A 21,791-nucleotide genomic window follows, 5' to 3' on the forward strand; every position below is an offset into this window, starting at 1 on the left:
TCTATCAAATTTCCAAACTTCCTTCTGTTACTCTATGATGATAAACAGTTATTACCAGTTACAAAAAAGTAAATGCTTATATATGCAAAGTAAATTTTTTACCCAAAGTAGATTTTACTCAGTTTTCTCTCTCTGCAACAGAAATCATCTATTCATTTGCAAACTGCACACTCCAAAAACACATGTAAATGGAAGAGAGCTGTCTGGTTAAGGGAAGAACAATCATTACACAAAATGTGTTTCAGATGGAAAAACAGCAGAACTGAAATTACTTTAAAACTCACTGCACTGTAAATTATTTAAAAATCATCTTAAACACACATTAATGAAAAATCATGTCAAAAACACTTTTTAAAAAAAAATAATTAGCAAAAGCCTAAATGACTAACAACTATGGATTCCTAGGTATGTTTGCTATTAACTCTAATTATCTAACAGTTCAGTGAACTCACACCAAAGGAATGAGGGAATGGGGGAGAACTCAGTGAGAACTAAAACTGTAATTACCTACTTTCATGAAGAAATTCTTTCTGAAGGGGTAGAAATACTCAGAAAGCAAATAACAACTGGATAGCACCGCCTCTCACATTTAGAGCTGGTTACCTAAGATCGGGGTTTTAGAGGAGCTTCCGAGAGGCAGAGTAGAAAAGAGAAAGGAGCATATTTTTAGAGTGTAACACTCGGGGTTTAGTCTCAGCACTGCCATTTCCTGGCCTTAAGATCTCAGAAGTCTCTTCACTTCCCTGAAGGGCTCTAAAGGCCTCATGTGAAAAGGGCACAGTTTGCAGAAATGACCTCAGGGTCTCTTCTGGTTTCTTTCTGCTACCAGAAGACCTGCAGAGGGATTCGCTCTGAATCGGGCATTTGTTCACTTGATAAACGTTCACAGCATTTTGCTCCAGACACTGTGCTGGACAATGCAAAGATGAGTGAGGCCAGGGTCCTTTCTGAAGGGCTCACAATCTATCAAGGGATGCAGACTTGTACAGAGACAAGGTCAGTCTCACTCAGTAAATGCTAGGGGACCAGTGGCAAGTGCTGGCTGCCCAGGATCCATCGAGGGAAAAAGAACTGGGGCCAGGGAGGAAGTGGTAGAGAGGGCTTCCTAGAGTGAAGGAACTATTGGAACAGCACTGAGGACACAGATGAAGTCAGAAATTATATACCTGAAATGGTTCCAATCATTGGATTGGTACCAGAGTTTTCTAAGGGTAGAGTTACACTCTCTGCTTTTACGTGAGGACAGTAATGCGGAAAAGACTGTCTCCAGTCTGTAGTCTGTCCACCACCCACATAAGCAAAGAGAACCCAGCTGAGCACCCAAAGGGAAATGCCGGACATGGAACGAACGGGGGAGGCGACACTATTTTCTAACATGAAACATAGGTGTGTCTGCATTTTTTATGACACACTTCTTGCCACTGGTTGAGGGAACAGGAAGCTTGAGAATCATTATTTATTCCCAGTCGCCTGGGTATTTCTCTCTCTCCCTCTCTAGAGTTGAGTGCAGCAGGGCTCTCGGCCCCCTGATATATCTGTAATTCTTTTCAAAATGGAAAAGTTTAAGCTGGGGTTCTTCAATTTTGTGTAAGTGCCAACTTGGGGTTGCCAAGTTATTCAGCCTCTGGGATAAAATTGCTTTAGCACTCAAATGTAAAACTGGAAAGATCATTCTAAATATAGACACCACCTTCCAAAAACAAGTAAATTATCTACAGCAATCTCTTAAGCCTTCCGACATCACTAGAGTTCCTTGGTTGCTAACAATTGAATCTGACTCTGGCCAACTTAGGTGGAAAGTTTGGAATTTATTGGAAGGAAACAGGGCAGAAGTGCACACACAATCAACAGGGCAGCAGAACAGTGGTTTCCAGGGGCTGAGTTATTGATTAATGGGAACAGAGTTTCTGTTTGGGATGATCAAAAAGTTCTGGGAATCGACGGTGGTGATGGTTGAATACAACACTGTGAATGTAATTAGTGTCAATGAATTGCATGCTTTAAAACGGTTAAAATGAGAACTGGCCCACCACAATAAAAAAAACTCATTTTAAAAAATGGGCAGAAGACTTGAGTCAGCATTTCACCAAAGAAGACACACGAATGACTAATAAGGATCTGAAAAAGTGCCCCATAACACTAGTCATTAGGGGAATACAAATTAATAGCACTATGAAACACCACTACACGTTCACTACGATGACTATAATCAAAAAGGCGGATAACAGCAAGTGTTGGTGAGGATGCAGAGAGACTGAAACGCTGACACATTGCTGGTGGGACTGTAAAATGGTGAAGCCACTTTGGAAAATTGTCTGGCTATGTGTTAAAACGTTAAACATAAGCTTACTGCAAGGACCAGCAATTGTACTCCTAGTAATTTACCCAGGAGAAATGAAAATATATCTCCGCGCAAAGACGCGGACACAAGTGTTCAGAGCAGCTTTATTCACAATAGCTAACAGCTGGAAACAATCCAAATGTCCATCAGCTAATGCCTGGATGAACAGAATGCTGTATACCCATAGAATAGGACACTAGTTAGACACGGAAAGAAACGAAATAGTGATACACACTGGAACACGGCTGAACCTCAGAAAGATTACGCTAAGTGAAAGAAGCCAGATGCGAAGGACTTCATGTTGTGAGATTCCATGTCTATGAAAAGACAAATTATTTATAGGGACAGAAAGCAGATTAGCGGTTCCCTGGGTCTGGGATGGAAGAAGGGATTAACTGTGAACAGGCTTATATAAATTTGGGGATTGACCGGAATGTCCTACAACTGAATTGTGTTAATGGTTGCATAATTCTATTAATTTGCTAAAAATCACTGAATTGTACACTTAGAACGGGTGGCTTTTTGTAGATTTTAAAATGTAAAAACTCAAGGAAACTGTTAAAATACATACATACATACATACATACATACATACATACATACATACATACAAATCTGACACTGAAAAATAATGAGTCTTACTTTCAGGAAGCAGTACAATCAAAATATCATCTTGATGACCTGAGACAAAGAGTTTCCTTATTTCAGCTACATGTCTCTTGTTCATACACTGTAACATTACAAGTGAAGGATACTGACATTGGTCAGCGATGGAAGCCCACGCCCTAAATGATCTTAAGCTTTCTGAATTAAATTCCATGGTCCCTGTGTTTGCTCAGCAAATAGCAGTAAATTTACACACTCTAAAAATAGACAACATCAGCCTTTTATTGGGCTCATTTCAAAGAAAAATAAGCAATAAAAGGGAGTCTGAGAAGCAATTCAAATCCCTAGACTGAGTAATAAACTGTGTTATATATAATAATTGTGAACTAGAAACGTTTAATCTGAAGCAGCAAAGGCTGACCTAGTAATTGATTTAATAGCTGTCCTCAGTGATGTGAAGGGTTTTACAGGGAAACTGACTGGTTCTTCTCTCTTTCCATTGAGACCCCGGCAAAACAAAGCGATTTGATAATGAGCAAGGCACACTGAGACTAAACATAATAAACACCGACAGTAACTGCTATCAAATACTGGAATACGTTTAACTAGGATGTGTTTGTCCGAGCTGTTTCCTTGGCAATCCCTAAGACTAGCCCAGACAGGCGGCTCCAGTCTGCCTGGGAGCCCGGACTCAGAGGAGCCCACCTCGGGACGCTGAGCGGGTCTGCGGGGAAGGGACCAGCCGCCCCCCTGACCTGCAGGCGCCTTACCTCGATATCCCGATTAAGCTGCTTCACGATGGCGGTTATGTTCCTGATGTGCTCCTCCAAGAAAAGCCTGGCCAAGCGGTCGCCTCCCCCTTTGTTCTGCATTTTCTGCAAGCTGCTGACAATGTCGTCTTTAATCCGGAAGGCGTGCTCCACGAGGGCGGCCGTGGTTTTCTCGTGGCAGAGGATCCGATCCTCCAGTTGCTCCACTAGGCTCACGGACGAGTAGGGTGCCATGGTCAGGGACTGGCTGTGTCGGGGCATAGTCCGAACTCGCCTGCGGAAGGGAGCCCCCCATCACCAGGGTTGTCAAGTGGGAGAAAGTCATTTTTAAAGCCAGATTCAAGACTTCCCAGAGAAGGAAAGGCCAACTACCTACCCCGACATAAGCTAAATGGGATGTGAGGCAGGGTTTCTGCCCCAAAGGGTCTGCTTCGTGAGCCAGGCAGCATCTTTAAACAATGGCACCCAGAGAGTTAAGCGTGCTGGTAGCAGGCTTCATGACCTCCCAAAGCAAGAGGCTGGAGGACCAACCAGGCTGATTGACAGATTCTCCTGACCTGCCCTCCTCCTCCCTCCCCCTAAAGCAGTGATAACAAACTCAAATGCCTACAAGGATCAGGCAGGTGACATAAACGAGTGAAGCACACCACGTGGGGTACAATAGGGAGTGGTGGGGACTTTGGAGAACTGGAAAGGGCATTCCTCAATTAAAGGGAGCCACAATTCTGCTCCACCCCTGAGGGACCATCTGGGAATGTAGGTCCATTTTAACAGACCAGATGATATTTCAAGAGTCAGGAAATCCAGGCTTGCATGTAAAATCATCTGATTTTTTAAATGTTAACAACTCATTTCAAAAGTCTTTAAGATGATCCAGGCCAAAACACAATGAACTTCTATGAGCCAATTTTGGCCTATGGACTTCCAATTTGCAACTTCTGATTTAAGAAGCGTTTTAGCAGAGATATCAGCCCTGAGCCTCTAGAGGTACGTTATACTATTGACCAGAAGTACAACTGAAGGGCTCCCATGACTCTCCATCTGTCACGGTCACTGAGTGGTCCACAGTATTCCACACGCTGGAAGCTGGAGAGGGGACAACGGCACCACTCTTGCCCTGGAAAAAGTCACTCTTGATAATGTAACATTTGCAAGGCTTCATTTATAATGACCATCACACCCACTAGCAGCCCTTATGGAATTGGTGGAAAGAAAAAGTATACCTTAGATGCATATTTTCCATATATTATACCTTTCCTCAGTGACAAGAGAAGGAAATACAGTGCTCCGTTGGGCCATTTTCTTTTTAATAATTCACATCTGTAAAAAAAAAAGGTATTAAATTATTAAACAGTTTATAGTTAGAACCTAAATGACTGCTAAAGCTTATTATTAAGTTACTAAGGAGATCAAAAATTATGCTGACATGCTGATCAATTATATTATTGAATATCTTATATCTTATATATGACATAAACAGAAAATGTTTCCAAATAAGAAGAAAAGAATCAAGCATCAAAATGCTTCTGAATGTAATGCCACTTAGCCTTGCTGGACAGATCAACAAGGGCCATCAAATGGAGCTTCCTGAAGTTTCCTCACACCGTAATCTGCATCTCAAGCTTGAGAAACTGCTTTTATAAAAACAAGACAGTTTCTTCAAGAAGCTTATTCAGTATTGATACTTCTCCGTAGAAATGTACGGGAAACCACCTTAGTTAATTTGATCTCAGCCAATTTAGTAAATCCCACAGCAAATTAAGAGCACTTATTTTTAAATTAATCTTAATCAAACAATGTGTGATAAATGGGATCTGATTTGGGGGAACTTATCTATCCATGAAGAGAAGGAGAATGATAGTCTTCGTTAAAACTTTAAAACTGTATTGCAAGACACAACCATTCATATTACACCATCCATATATAAGGCACACTGGATCATCATAATGCATTAGAAAGCTGAACAAAACTGGAAGGTTTTAAAAGTATTTCATTACCTAGGTTTCTCAGTACTGCTGTTAACTGCCTTAAAACAATGAATGCCTAGTAACTGTGACCTGATTCAGTAATTAGTTCTCATTTAGATGCTGGATTCAGAAAGCATTTCTGATTAAACTATTATTTTGGCATCAACTATCCAGTGTGTTATTTTTAGAGTTTCAAAATGTGAACATTCCACTTTCTTAGACAAAGAACTTTGAATTTAAACAAATTACATTTAAGAAAAAAAATGATTCATGCCAAACAAGCTACGACACCAAAGGAGATATCAGAGATAATAATTTCTGCCATTTAGATTACATAAAATTAGGTGAGTGTGAGAGATGTTAATGTTGAGAATCACAGAATCTGTACAGTTTTAAAGCTGCAAAGCAGCTTAGTCGAGATACTAATCTATAGAGTAACCCAACCTAAAAAACACTTATTTGGCATCTATTATGTAGCCAAATAACCTAAATAAGTAAGACAAAAATCCCCTTCCTCAAGGGCTTCACAGCCTACAGAGAAAGGCAGACAGCTAAGCCATCAAGCAACAATGGGGTAAGTGGCTAACTAACCACATGAACAAAAACACACGGGGAGAAAACACTGGAAAAGGCAGATTCACTTCCATGTTCATTGCAGCATTGTTTACACAGTAGAATACTATTTGGCCGTGAAAAAGAACGAACTCTTGCCATTGGCAACCACTTGTCATTTGGACCTTGAGGGCATTATGCTAAGAAATAAGTCAGACAATGAAAGACAAATACTGTGTGATCTCACATATAATCTAAATCTTAAACAAAAAACCCACCAAGCTCACAGATACAGAAAACAGAATGATGATGGTCAGAGGCAGGTATTGGGGAGTGGGCAAAATGGGTGAAGGGGGTCAAAGGTACTAACTTCCAGCTATGAAATAAATAAGTCATAGGGATATAATGTCAGCATGGTGACTATATTAATAATACTGTACTGCATATTTGAAAGTCCTGAATAAATCTTATAAGTTCTCATCACACACAAAATTTTATAACTATCTGTGCTGACAGATGTCAACTAAACTTATTGTGATCATTTTGCAATATACACAATGTTGAATCATTACGTTGTATCTCTGAAACCAATATAATGCTCTAGGTCAATTATACCTCAATTTAAAAAATCTAATATTAAAAAAAAGACACAGGAAGGGAAAAAGGAGAGGGATTTGTGTGTGTGTGTGTGTGTGTGTGTGTGTGTGTGTGTTTTCTGGGTGGCAACTAGGTCAGGCAAGAACTGATGAGAATGAGCAGGCTCTCCCAAAGGAGAGAACAGAGAGGGTGTGCCACATCTTCTGTCCTCTACATGCCAGCACCACCTCTGCTTTCATTACTCTCAACACATTCTGGCCTCCCCACCTCTGCAGCTTAGTTCCTGGCCACTCTGTACCGTAGCCACCTTCTCTGGTCAACTCTAACCCTGCCCACGGACAGCCCACCCACCACTGTCCTCGAGCTGTCAGGCTCTTTGCTGCCATCCTACCCACGCCTGTGTGCTCCCTCGGAAACACCCTTCCTACCTCTGCCTGCCTAGGAAACTCGCATCCATCCTGCAAGGCCCCACCAGCCCCTCACGTCAGTAAAACGGCTCCCTCTCGTGTATTCTTCAGCTCTTTATGCTACAACTTCTTATGCTCTATTATTTTTAGCTGTTGGGTAGTCTGTCTCCTCTCCTAAACTATATGCTCCATGAGGGCATGTTTCAAATCTTAATGCACGCCGAGCTGACCTAGGAGATTCCACACTCTGAGAGCATGACTAGTGTTGCAGCATCAGAAACTGCAGCTTATTGTAATTGGCTTATTGTCTTTATTTGACACGAGAGAATGTGGTTTAGTTGAAAGGGCAGTTCTTTACTGAGAATGCATCCCAAACATTAGCCACTGAATACATTATCTGTGAACAAATGGAGACGTCTGGAAGGCCCTTTTCGGAAGGTCATTTCATCCACCTGGAATTGTCCCGCCTGAGAAGCCCAGCCACATCCCCTTTCTCAAAAAGGAGCCTAGCCACCACTCATTGTCTGAGATTGCTTTTCAGTAACAAATCTGCCAGCAACAAACCAAGCACTATGCCTTCCCTGTGACAGTAAATGTCACATGGCGTGAATCCTCCACGCACACCGAGGTCTGCTCAGAATTGGTGCCCTTTTCATGAATGTGGTGGGCACATGTTTATCCGCTAAGTCTCTTGGTTGGTTAGCGTCATGATTCTTTGCCAGAACAAGGAGATCTGGATTGTGAATGAATGCGGATTAAAAATAAAGAAGTCACTGGGTTAACTGACTTCTCAGAGATTGTTTCCAGCTCTTCCCCTTGTCAGTTCTGGCTCACCGGCCTGAGCACATCAGCTCCTGCGTGTAACTCTGATCTCTGGCCCCACGAGTGTGTCCGCAGCATGACTAGGCAGGCCCAGGTCATGTACGTTTTTGATTGTGCCATGTTTCAGTGTTACAATACCCATCTCTAGTCGACGAGTTTAAAAAACTTGGGGGAAATCAAGGCAGGTAGGTAAAGCAGGGAGAGAAGAATTGAAAGGAATAAGAAAAAGCAAAATTACAATGCCCCAAATACGCAATACCTCAACAGAATCCGGGGATTCACAGAAGAGTAAAGAGAGATGCTATTATCTAAACCAAAATGCTTATTTCTGATTATGATGCTTCTGGGTTTATAGAGACACACACATATATTTTAATGACAAAAGGAGACATGAATGCCAACCAACGACTATATTTTTTATAAGTAAGATGAAACTGGGTAGAAATACCAGCAGTATCATTTTAATGTCAAATGACACAGGAGAAATTAAAATGACAATTTTTATGGAGAATTAAAATTTAGTGAGCTTTTCAGTTTACTATTAAAATACAGCGCTGATGTGTTCTGCTGAGTGTCAGTATAAAAAAAATAGGCAAACCATTTATGAATAAAGTGGTTGTAATTCGGTGGTGGAAAAAAAAGCCAATTTCCTTATAGTTAAAAATAGTGAAAGGATGGAGGGCGGGGAACAGATGGAAGTGTGTCTAGGAAGGCAGGTGGGAGTGCTCTCTAACTGATCTCTGAGGCCAGGCTCCGGCTGGGACTCTGTCCTGGGGCAGCGAGGAGTGATCGGAGACAGGACAGTCAAGCGCAGTGAACGGCCAGCTGCTGCGAGAGCACCTCAGAAGCGAGAAGGGGTCACGGGGGTAGATGCTGGACCAGGGGTCCAGCCTGGGAGGGGCGGGATGGGGCCCGGGAGGGAGGAGGGGCTGAGGACTCCCCCAGAGCCTCTCGACTCCTTTCTCCCCATCACTGTGCAGGTCCTCTCACTTCCGTCTCACTGCCTCCTCTCTTTCGATTTTCTTGTTCTTTCCCTCCCATTCATCCCTCTCCATCCACCTTCCTTCGCTCTTTCTCTCTTAACTTCCCCTTTCCACCGTCCATTTTCCTTCCCTCTACTGCCTCTCCTTCCCCTCCTTGGCTCTCTCCCTTTCCACAACTACAGTCCAACATATTTTTCCATTCAGGAGGGCATGGCTGGAGAGTCAGGAAGAACCTTACTTGAATCCTGCCTTCCCAGCAAACCGGATGATGTTGGCGGGCTGGCCCCAGCTGGTCGGGTTGGGGATCACAGAACTCATGGTTGCTCTCTTCAGTGTTGACCCCGTGTTAGGGGCTCAAGCAGCGCATTTACAGGCATTGATTGAACTCATCCTCAGGACCGTTCCTAAAGGGACTGGTCTTATCACCCCCATTTAGCCCAAGGAAACTGAGACAGAAATGTGGAGCACCTGGCCTGACATCACCATTCAGGACGAAAGAGTGTAAGGAGCTGAGCCTAGGACCTCAGCCTCCTCATCAGCAGGCATCACCCCCAGGGAGGCTGTGGGGTACCCAGAACAGAGCCTGGCCTTGGGGGGCTGATATGCTTCCAGCAAGGGCTGGTCCTTCCCCTTCCCTGGCTCATGTCCCTTCATCACATCGGACAGAAAATACACCTGTTTTTAACAATGAAACTTTATATAAAAGGTTCGGCAAATAGTATTCATTTGTTGAAAGCGATATTATATTGGTGATTGCATGGGGTTAGTGGGGAAATTATTAGGCGCCTGCTATCACGCTTTCTTTTGGCCAAAGCTGTTCCTCCTGGCACCGACGTCTGCTGAGGTGACAGCTGGACTGAAGAAATGCTATTGTCACTTGTGTTTGTGAAACCAGAGCACATATGTGAAAAAAAAAACAAAACAATTTGCACCACACATGCTTTGTATCAAGAAATTTGGAACATTAAAAAAAATTTTTTTAAGCTGAAAAATGCTTTTTGTGATTATAAAGTAATACAATATCAAAACTGAGGCTTGGAGTCGGGAGGGTATAGCTCAGTGGTGGAGCATGTGCTTAGCATGCATGAGGTCCTAGGTTCAATTCCCAGTATTTCCATTAAAATAAATAAATAAATACCTAATTATCTACCCCCTACCAAAAAAATAAAATAAAATTTAGGCTCTACATAAAGGCATAAAGAATAAGTTGAAAATCCCCACTCAGAAAGTGGTGTTTGTATCGGTCTACTTTTTTTGAAGATCTCTCTTCGGGATACATATAATTTTCCTTTTTTGAAAAAAAAAATAAAGAACTCCTACTCTATGCTATGTGTACCCTGCATTTCCTAAATGACACTACATCATGAACGTTTTTCTGTCCATATATAAAGATGCCTATCACAATTCTTAACACCTACATAATATTCCATTAAATGGACGTAACATTGTTAGGCAGCCCCTTACTAATGGATAGTTACACTGAAATACTATTTACAATCAGGGTTTAGTTCAACTTTTTGGTCTCTTATTTCCTTACTTTCCTTCATTCTATGCAATGACGCAGGTACTATAAAAAGTCAACAGGACAGATTGCAAGCTACTTTCAGAACTGAAGTTAAGGTGAGACTCTGACAATGAAATCTAAAGACTCAAGAAGGGATGAACCCAGCAGATCTGTGAGAATGATCCCAGATACCACTGACAACTGAAACGAGGCAAACAGCCCCCACACTTGTGGTCACCGGCTCAGCATCAGTCTTTGGCTCTACACTGTGAGCCAAAGGGAGCTGTACTGTCTACAGTTCTAACCCAAGCGCCTGGCACATAGTAGCTGATCAAGAAACGTTTGCTGGGTGAACGAATCTCAAGGATAGATGTCTGAAATGACGTCACTTCCTAACACCCGATTTAGTCAACTGAAATATATTCCAAGGACTGAATGTGCAACCAGAAGGAGAGATGGTACACACAGCATGTCCACTATAGCAGAGTTTGGAGAGGCAAAATTTACCAGTGTTTCCAAGAACCTGAGAAATGGGGCAGGAGGAAGAACCCTGTTCTGGAGAGGGATGCATTAAGCACTCGTGGTCCAGTGGCACTGGCTATGAGGAGACTCCTGCTCACTCTTCTTGCTGTGAGCCCACGCTCACCAAGCACCTCAGTTAGCTTCTTATGTGGACGTGCAAAAAGGTGGGAAATAAAAAGGAATCAGCAAGCCCCAGGCTAACTGCGAGCTACTTTTCTCCTGGTGAATTAATACACTGGCATTATGCCTCTGATGGGAACCAGACTTGGCTAATCAGTCTTCTGCAATCTGATGGTCTCTGACTGCCCTAACAGGGCTGAATGTTTAAGCCTATGACGCTGATACGCGGTGATTACAGCAAGGTACTTATTCAGAGGGCCAGAGGTTCTCCCGTAAGGTGGCCCCCACCTCCTCACCCCCTGGAATTCATACCTGTGTCACCCCTTCCCCCAAGCGTGGTGGGACCTGTGACTCACCTCTAACCAACAGGATACAGCAGACACCAGCCAAGTGGCATTCCCCTGGACTCGGTCAGCAGGGGCAGGCAGCTGGAATTCTGATACCAAATCACACAGGGTGTGGTTCTGCTTACTGGGAAGAGAGTATTTATTTCATAACCTAACTTTTAGGTCATTTAACAGATGTCTAAATGTTTCCTTGCTTAGAAAAATCTCCAAAAGATATTGTAGAAAGAATAAGAACTTTAGCACTTTTTTTTTTTTTAATAACACTGGGTCTGTTTTGGTTGGTGGAAGCAAGTTATAAAATAAATCGAATTTGCTGCAAGAGATAAAAACACAAGAGATACCAATTTATCCCATCAGATTGGCAGAAGTAAGGTAAGATCAAGCATAGCCTGGAATACACGTGGGCCAGCAAGGACACCAGATGGGGTGTGCATCAGCACCACCACTTTGGAGAGTGATCTCCAGTATCTCATAAAGCTAACGACGCACAACCCTCATGACCGAATAATTGTACTGCTAAGAAACACCCAGAAGCTTCTCACACATGACTGTTTACAACAGTACTTAAGGCAGTGTTGTTTCTAAGACCAAAAACGTGGGCAGAGACGGGGACCGAACACCTGAGGCAAATGGATGAATAGACTGTGATATATTCGTGCAATGAAAGAACAAACGGTTGTGGAAATAGATGGATTAAGAATTACAAGTCCCAACGTGAATGAATCTTACAGATATATTAAGTAAAACAGCAAGCTGATATAGCACAGGGAACTATATTCAATTTCTTGTAATAAAATATAATGGAAAAGAATCTGAAAAAATATGTGTGTGTATGTCTGTGTATAACTGAACTGCTTTGCTGTGCACCTGAAAGTAACATTGAAAATCGACTGCACTTCAGTTAAAAAAAAAAAAAAAAAAAGCCGCAAGGTGAAGAAGGGTATAAACACTATGATGACATTTTCATAAAGGTTTAAGCCATGCCAAATAATATGCCAAATTATAATATCTAAAGATGAAGGAAATGACAAACATCCAATTCAGGGAGATTTTCCTCTCTGAATGGGAGATAAAGTGGATCAGACAGAGGACGACGGGGGTTTCAACTAAACGTATGATGTTTTACTTCTTCAATTTATTTTTCACTACACCATTGAAAAGTAAAGAAAAAAATTGCTTCTTCCTGCCTCCACTTAAAAAAATAAAAAACAAATCTGTAAAGCCCACGAGCTTGAAGGGAGTCAAACTGTTAGACTCTCCAGGACATTGCATAGAACTCAGCCTTGCCCTACACATCCTGGGAGCATCAAATCAGAACCACGGAGCTACTACAATAGCTAATCCCCATCAAGTCGCTACCCTTGCACCTTCTTCCATACTCAGTATGCGATCTTACCTGGAGGCTAACATTTCTACCGATGGCTATTGGTTACATGTCCAACAGTAAAAGAGTACTTCATTCAGCCATGGCACAACCACTCGGAAGGATATGGAGAGCTATTTAAAATAATGGTTACAAAGAATATGAAGTAACATAGAAAATATTTATATGCTAGCTATAATGTATAGGTTTTTGTTCTTTTCTTAAATAAGAACAAGATTTGAAAATGGATTTTCAGTACTATATAGAACCACAACCAAGGGCTGGAAACAGAGCTTTGCCCCACGGCGGAACCAGAATTTAGGGGGTGCAAACATTTTATGAGTTTAGAGGACCCCGCAAATTTTTAAGCTCTACCCCTGCCACCTTCCTCTTCTCTACCTCCTCCTCCCCAAGGCGGGGAGCTCGCCCGACCCTGGACCAGCAGAGAAGGATGAGTCACCAAGGACACGGCGACCACCGCCCCTCTGAGTGCCCAGGCCACTCCTCACCTGCCTTCATCCCTCTCCCATCTGCCCACCACGGGCCCCTCTCTGCATGAGCGCTGGCTTCCTGGACTTGAGGCTACCTTTGATGCTTCCTCCCCCACCCCACCCCACCCTGGGCCAAATCTCTGGAATTGCTGTGTAGTGTGAAGAGGTGGTATCTGAGTAGATCATGTGTTTTCAGTCAAAGGAGGAGGAAGAGGACTGTGCAGCTGAGGCCAGGGATGACTAAATTCCAAAGCCAAAGTATCCAGATTGATAAGAAGGTCAAAGAAGGACCACTGATAATAGCAGGAGCTTTCCATAAATTAATGACGGGGCTCAGATTGGGGGATTGCCTCCGAATTACGTGCAAAGAAAATGAAACGGCACATATCTGTCTCCTTCTTAATAGGCAGCTTCCCTCTCCCTGCATCTGGCCAGAATTTTTGAGAATAGATGTGCCATCCTACAAGAACATATACTAGCACTAGGCTATTTGGGGATGTAGATGGCATTATGGTTATGAGGTGGATCTGGGAGAAATCTGGGTAAGTCACCAAAGGAGGGAACGTATGGCCTTATACAGCCTCCAAGGACGTTGGGCATTCTCACACCTCCTCGGACACATCAGGTCAATGGCCAGCAACGCTCACCTGACACACCCTGGCATGTTTTTCAATAGTATTACCTCAGCAACCCAGAAATCCCTCAGCCATCCTGGAGAGAGTGTAGCAGGAATTCCAATCCTAGGACTACTATTGTAATAATATTTTTTTTCTGGGTTCAATCCCCAGTACCTCCTCTAAAAAACAAATACATAAACCTAATTACCCCCCCGAAACAAACCAAAAACATACACACACACACACACACATATATTTAAACAGTAGAATAAATCAAAATATAAATAGTGGTACTGGGTACATTTTTATTCCATTTTCCCTTATTTTGAAAATACTTTAACAAATGTGGTATTTTCACAATGACAAAAATGTAAATAAAAACTTCTCAAAGAATAGACCAATGAGAAAAAAAGCGAAAAAAAAAAAAAAAAGAAAGAAAGAAAACAAAATATTGCCCATTTTCAGCTACAAAAACCAAAGGGATATGGCTGATTCTTGGTTTAAAAGATGATGTGGTCCAGGTAAAATAAGTTTGCTGTTAATTTTCTTTTTTACTGTGGTTAAAAACATACAACATAAAGCAGACCATCTTAAACATTTGTAAGGACACGGCACAGTGTTAACTATATGCACACTGCTGTGCAGCGGATCTCTAGAACTTTTTCAGCTTCCAAAACTGAAACTCTGTAGCGACAGAACAACTTCTGGTTTGCTCATTTTTACCCATTCCCCGTGGGCACATAATGAGGCTTGAGCCAGAACCCTTGCTGAAGCCCTCATGGAGCCCTGCATTGCCCAAGTTACCAGGCATCCTCTCCACCTCCACGCCAGCACATTCACAAGGGGAATTCTGATGGGGCTAGAAAGGTGAAGGGTGTCTGTACTTCTGACCCATGAAAAATGAACTTCAAAATGCTCAAAACATTCACGGTGGCCTTGCAGTCAGGGTAGGGACTGCTGCAGAACTGATGGGATCCCATACATCTGCCACATACGTGTGGCCTCTGACAGATCCAGACGGAGCCATAAGTGGACATCAGGACCCCTGGAACCCAAGCAAGGGCCACCGATGTTGCTCTGATCCACGCTCCACAGCTCGGAGTGATGCTAACGGTTTTAGGAGAACCCCTGCAAAAACAGATTGGTTTCTGTTCCCATCTATTAATAACAGCTATTTTGAAACACTGTTTAAATCTTCTATTGTTATTTGAACTTTTCATGGATTATGTCTCCCCAGCTGAGCTGCTCTAGGGCAGCAGGGACTACGTACCATGTGAATCTGTAACTCTCCTGAGCCCAGCGCGCTGCCCCTTCGCACACACTCATAAACATGTGTTCATTTGCCTGTTTTTCTAATTTGGTAGGGACCATCATTTTAATGATTTAGCGGCTCTGCCCAAATGACATATCGATTGCTGACTCGGGGCCCCTTCCGGCTGGGAGCTCGGCAGATGGCTCCGCGCCCTCACCCCTGCCCGCACCCACACCAGAAGGGAGCTCATAGAACTTTTAGGGTGTTTTATTATGATCAACAGCTATTTTCGGCTACTTCTCTTTCTAGCATTAGAGAAGACACATTATCAAATGTTAAAAAGGGAATCTGCCAAATGCACCAGCTAGAACAGCAAAAGTATTATTAAAAATCGGTGTAAACTCTCTCGCTCCTAAACTGCCTACATCCCCGATGCATCAAGGATCACATGGAGGAGGGGCGGCATGACTTTGTATCCTCACGCAGACAGAACGCTAGTCGTGACTCTTCGGTTCTACCTGATAACAAATCTCTGGCTGAAAAGCTAAGGATTTGGGCTTGGAAGAAAGAGCCAGCCTCCAGTCTCTGCCCTTTCCCTCGTCCACATCGGGAAGGGGCTGGACTCCTCTGCAGAACGTGGCAGGCTATGAGAGACTCTTATTTGGAGTAACGACTTGAGTTCAGCACATTAATTTTGTAACTATTTGAGAGAGAGCAGGGGAGGAGGATTCCTGAGCTCTTTCAGAGATAATTAAAAACGGGGGCAAAAGAAATCTGAAACAAATAAAAAACAAGCTGAAGGCATCAGGGGTTTCTGAATAACATCTTCCCGGTTAAACAATTTTAAGAATTCCATATTGAAAAAGCAACTCCACTCACTCTCTCCCACACAAAATGGGGCTTGTTATTTAAGCCCCATTCGGCTAAGCAGCAGAACCTCCTGCCTTCACTTCTATAGCTACTCCGTCCAGAGAAGATGTCATCTTCACAAAAGCAGCCTTGGGAGGGAAAAGAGGCTGACCAGCCGCCAGCAAGTGCAGGCACATGTCAAGGAGGGGCACCACTGTTGTTCCTCAACCACTCACCACCTGAAAATCTGACTGCTGACTTCAAGCAGCCACTGCGCCTTAACAGACACTGATAACTTCAGGTCTTTTGATGTTCGTCCACCAGCATGTTCCCGGTTACTTTCCCGTTGTAGCAAAGAGATAATCAAAGAAGCCATTTCCTTATCACTAATAACTACATTTGTCCAATACCAGGAACTACTGAGCGGTGGTCGGGGGAAATCAACAAAAGCCCACCGAGCCATGCAAAGCCACTGTTTGATCCTTTTCCACCTGCTTTTATATTAAAAACCTATGGAATGCGAAACCACATCCAAGGAGTCAAAAAATACAATAATCAATCTAGGGGGAGGGAGAAGAGTTCTTAAGAGAAAGGAGCAGACAGGAAGAGGGAAATAAGGAAGAGGAGGAAGAGTGTAGGGAGCCCGGAGGGAGGAAGGCAGGGCTGACTGACGGAACACAGGAGAGTCGGCGAGACCACGGAGAGTAAAGAACAGGTGGTTCGAGGGCTCCAAGGAGGATGCGAGCCGGAGAAACTGCTCCTCACACATTCAGCTGCTCACTTGGGGTGTGAAGAAATAGACGGGCCATTTTTATTATGCTATGTTAGATTTCTCTACTCTTTTTTTTTTTTGAACCGAATACACCCTTTCTCTGTGTTGACATGTTTACGCAAAGTTACGATGTCACGGGTGGAGAGAGGGGGATCATTTATCCACTTACAACCGGGAAATACCTTTGCGAATTACCTATCGCTTTGCTAACAGGCCCTATTGGGAACTAACACCCACCTGCCTCTTGGAGTAAACCATGGGTCCCATACCCACCAGACAACTTTAAGGTCAGCCTGTGTGTTTGCTTACTGATTTTAATCAAGTACTTTAGTCCAGTCAACAAATATTCATTGAACCTCTGCAGTGCTGAATAAGACACAGCCCTTGCACCCAGGAGCTTCAATTCAATAGGGAAACAGAACAGACAGGCCAACCATGCAGGGGTAGAAAGGCTGGTTCGGCCCCATGGTGGTCCACGCCAGGCCTTGCCTCCCTTTGGGCAGGGGGAGGATCTGTTTGAACTGGGCTGTCAGGAAAAGCAGTTGAGAAGCAGGCATTTGAGTGGATCAAAGAGCTGAGTTAAGTCAACACAAGGCAGCATGAGAAGAGGTGGAGGGGGACAGAGCAGAGGAAGCACTGACCAGCGAAAATTACCACGCACACGGGTTCCTGTTGGTAAGTCATGATAAACAGTCTCCAAGACCATGTGCAGAGGCCTTGAATCCATGACAGTCCGAAACAAGCAGGAATGGAAAGGAAGGGACGAATCGAGGGAGACTGTGCAGGGAACAGTGCGACCCTCAACAACCCACTGGATGTGGGGACGTGAAGAGGAGAAAAGTCAGAATAACCCAAGAGAGCAAAAGCAGGTCACAGAGAGGTTGATGACCGCACAGAGACCACCACAAGTGCACCAAGGGGGACACGCCGCCTCCCCTGTGAGGTGCCTCCCGGGAGATGGAGAACCTGGATCTACCATGAGAAAACTCCAGACAAACCCAAGTTAAAGGGTATTCCACAAAATAACCTGCCTCATCACCCTTCAAGTGTCAAGGTCACGAAAGACAAAGACTAAAGGAAGCGGCCACGTAGGACAACGCAGCCCAAGATTCTGGACTAGATCCTGGACCAGGAAGAGACTTTGAAAAAAAAAAAAAGATTTTTTTCCCCTTCTTTTGCTCTAAAGGACATTATTAGGACTAGGACTTGGTAGCACTTGAAGAAGGTGTGTAGATAAAAGTACAGAATCAATTTACTGATGTTGACGCTTGTTATGCCAGAAAGCAGCCCTGTGTTTTTAGGAAGTACACACAGAAGTGTTTGAGGGGGGAGGCAAAGGGGCTTCTTATCTACAACTCACTGTTAGGGTTCAGGAAGAATTACCACATAGGTCCATGCATACACGTGCATGTGTGTGGCGCACATGTGTAGAGAGAGGATGCCAGAGGAGGAAAAAGCAAGTGTGGGGAATGGTTATTATTTATAGAATTTGGATGAGAGGTATTTAGAAACTATTTAAATTATTCTCACAACTCTTCTATAAGTCTGAATTATTTCAAAACAAAAAGTTAAAAAGGGAAAAAAGGGATTAAGGAAGCTGGGATGAAGAGCTGTTTAGAAACAAAATAGCTGGGCTCCAGGGTATTAAATTCTGAATGGAATTTCGGAGAGAAGGGTGGGCTGGAAATGTAGGTTTGTAGGTGTTGGGTGGAGGGTGTTACTGAGCAAAATCTGGGTAAAAGTGGGACTTGAAGGCAGACAGCTGGAGGTCCTCTCTCAGTTCTAATCCTTAACAACCAGTGACAATAGCAATCACTTTAGTTATTCTCATTTCTCAGGTTTTTCACCTACTAAGAGCAGTGATCAGACTATGGCCTCACAGAGGCAGAGCGAGGATTAAAGGACACGTGAACCACGATGCCCACTGAGGCACATTAACCACTAGCTGCCTCAGAGATGGGGGTGATGCAAGGAGAAGAGAGGAGGCCAGGAGAGGAAGAGGAAAAGGCCCAGGACAGGATCCCATGGAATGCCACATCCAGAAATCGGGAGGAAAAAGGAGACAAGTGAGGTCTGAGTTGGCCCTGGACAGACAGTGACACGGGGCGTGGAAGGAGAGAGTGGGGTGGTGTGGGGAGGGGTGTGGACCACTGGCAGCAGACACAGGACAGAGATCAAGAAAGAGGGAGATGGAGTAAAGGCTTCAGCTCGGCAACCTGGACACCTCTGCTGAGACCTACAGGACAGCAGTTTCAACAGAAAGGTGAGGGTGAGGCCAGAAGAAGTGAAGGGGCTGTCCCGGGGGGAAACCTGAGGACGGTTCAGCACAGAAGCGGAGTGTGCGTGTGTGTGTGTTGTGTGCATGCGGAGACAGAATGTCCGAGAAGGCATACTGCCCAATCCAATAGCCATCAACCCCAGGTGACTATTTGAATTGAATTTAACTTAGAATTAAGAAAAATCAGAAGTTTAGTTGCTCAGCCACACTAGCCACATTTCACATGCTCAGCAGTCACACCTGACTACTGGTGACGATGTGACTGCGAGTGACCACCACATTGGACAGCAGAGACATCAAATACTTCCATCACTGCACAGAGTCCTCGTGGACAGAGCTGCGACTCTAGCACAATTTCTGTTATTATGACAAGGATGACTCGAATATATGGAGGAGTGAGGGTTGGGGTAGAGTAAGGAGGGACCAAAGAAATGAGAGAAAGGGAGTAACAAAGGGAGCCAGGTCCCAGAAGAGGCAAGAAGGAAGGGGAAAAGTCCAGGGAATGCGGAGTGTGGAGTGCATGTGAGTTAATCTTGGGTGAGAGCTGGTAGAGATCTTCTTCCTCAGAGGAAGGAAATAAGGAAGGACAAAGATGAGGCAAGAAGGGGGGGGGGGCAGGTGAGGAGGGTACAGTGGGAGCTTATACAAAAGCAGAGAGTGGTAAGCTCAGAAGCAGATCTCCGTAGTCTTGTCAGTGACAAAAGACTGGCTCCAGAAAGGAAACTGACTGGAAGTTTAGAGATTGGAAAAGGTTGGTATAACCTCTAAAGTAATGCAGCTGGGAGTTAATAAAAGATGGATTTTTTTTTTCACAGAAAAGCAAAACCTAGGTGAAATTAGAGCTAGCATAAATTTGCAGTGGAACCAATGCAAAAGTCTTTGTGATAACTTGGCAGATAACTTGGTAGACTGGGAGAAGGAAAATCAGATGATGAGGGTGATTCTGGATTGAGGGCTGGAATATGAGAAGTCCACATGTTAAGACAAAGGGTTCCGGGATTCCAGACAAAACCAAAATGGTTGGAACATATATATTCCAAGCAGAGGAACACAGCCATAGAGAGACTGGAAGGGGCGGTGATTAAGGGACCAGAGTTTTCAGTGATGGTTAGTCTGGTGCAGGAGGTGGAAAGAATCAGCTAAGCAAACTGACGTCCAAGTTCCAGATCTTGAAGTTGGAAACATTTCCATGACTAAACAAGTCCAACAAGTGAGTGGTTGCAGTAAAGTGAGGCCCTAGAAGCTGATGCGGAAGACCATGAGGAACTTCAAGGTCAATGAATTAATAGAGCCTCAACATAAATGCCAAAGTCACTGATAAGAGACAAGAGACAGAGAAGAGAACCGAGCTAGTTGCTCATGTTTGTTTGCCTGTTTGTTTGTTAATTTTTTTGGACCATCAAGCACAGTAATTCCCAACCCTGGGTGTACATCAGAATCACCTGGTGAGCTCTAATTCCTCTCCCCATCCTCCCTTGCCTCCTCTTCCTTCTTCTTTCTGGGTTTGTTTTTAAAGTCAGGATTTTTGGTCTTGGCGACGTTGATGGTTCTAATTTGGTGTGTTTGGGAGAGTCTAAAGAGCCACACTTTTCAAAGTGCTCCGGGCGATTCTGCAGAGTCACCAGGTTCGGCAGGCACTGATTCAGAAGGAGGAGGGTAGGGGGCACAAGCAGACAGCACGACCTTTAGGAAGAAGACTGTTTGTGATGGGTTTATGGTTTGGAGGCAGCACTGAGAAGCAAGTGGCAGCCCAATCAATCCCTGATCCCATGAGATGGGAGAGGGTTGTTGTGAGTGAAGTTGTTCACTCAGGCTCTGGAGGCAGGAGAGGGCCAGGGGATGGACTCAGCCACAGCAAAATGAAAACACAGACATATGGCTGCAGGATGTAAGAAACAAGAGACTGAAAAGCAGGTTGGAGACACACAGATTAGCTAGGCTCGCAGAGAGAGGAGGCTGAATAGTCTGTTAGTAAGGGTTCCAGGTATAATGAGATGTGACTCAGTAAAGGGCTTGTAGGGCTTAGTGGCTGGATTCTAGGGCAGTGAGGCTTTTTTCTATCTGAATGCTATCAGATTTCTAACACATAAACTATTAAAGATTATTAAACCCTCAGGTAAACAAGCTTGCAGAAGCTTATTCATTCACGTTGAAAAAAATCTCTCTTTCCAGAAAACCCACATTTTTATACTGATGAAATCAGACTGAAATGAGTACTAAGGGTTACCTTGGCGCAGAAAGCCAGAATGGGTAACTCCAGAAACCTGCCGGAGGCACAGGGCATTCCCTCCCTTTCCTCTCCCAGGAAGACGGAAGTTTATGAACTGAGAATACAGAAAGGGGCTCCAGCCAATGCTAAAACTAGAAGAGGTGACACAGCCTACTGGGACTTAAGAGCACTTCTCTCCCACTCTCTGCACCACCCCTCAACACAAACATGCACTCCAATGGGCAAATGCTATGGATGTTTCTCGGTAAAGAACATATTGACTTTCACACACCAAACTCTTATTAAATGTTTGCTCCTGCTTCGGAGAGAGCAGCACGTCTGTGGATTTGAATCATTCTAGCATTATTTCTGCTTATTTCTATGGAATAATTCCTGACACTTACATACACAGACTTTAAGAT

The 21,791-nt window shown here is 43.8% G+C and overlaps 1 protein-coding gene across 6 annotated transcripts in view; it reads right to left on the bottom strand.

Moving 5' to 3' along the window:
- FAM81A (family with sequence similarity 81 member A) overlaps positions 1-21,791 on the bottom strand; it is a 105,375-nt gene that overhangs the window by 32,090 nt on the left and 51,494 nt on the right. For 3 of the 6 annotated variants that reach the window (XM_032481070.1, XM_032481068.1, XM_032481069.1), the window contains 2 exons: positions 4,970-5,037; positions 3,718-3,991 (listed from right to left, as the gene is read on the bottom strand). In XM_032481070.1, coding sequence (XP_032336961.1) covers positions 3,718-3,991; positions 4,970-5,016 — 321 coding nt within the window. In that variant the 5' untranslated portion in view covers positions 5,017-5,037. Of the gene's footprint in view, positions 1-3,717; positions 3,992-4,940; positions 5,038-21,791 lie in introns of all 6 variants that reach the window. The other 3 variants (XM_032481072.1, XM_032481071.1, XM_032481073.1) reach the window with 1 other exon arrangement.

Source organism: Camelus ferus, chromosome 6 (assembly GCF_009834535.1).
Source record: "Camelus ferus isolate YT-003-E chromosome 6, BCGSAC_Cfer_1.0, whole genome shotgun sequence".
Lineage (NCBI taxonomy): Eukaryota > Metazoa > Chordata > Mammalia > Artiodactyla > Camelidae > Camelus > Camelus ferus.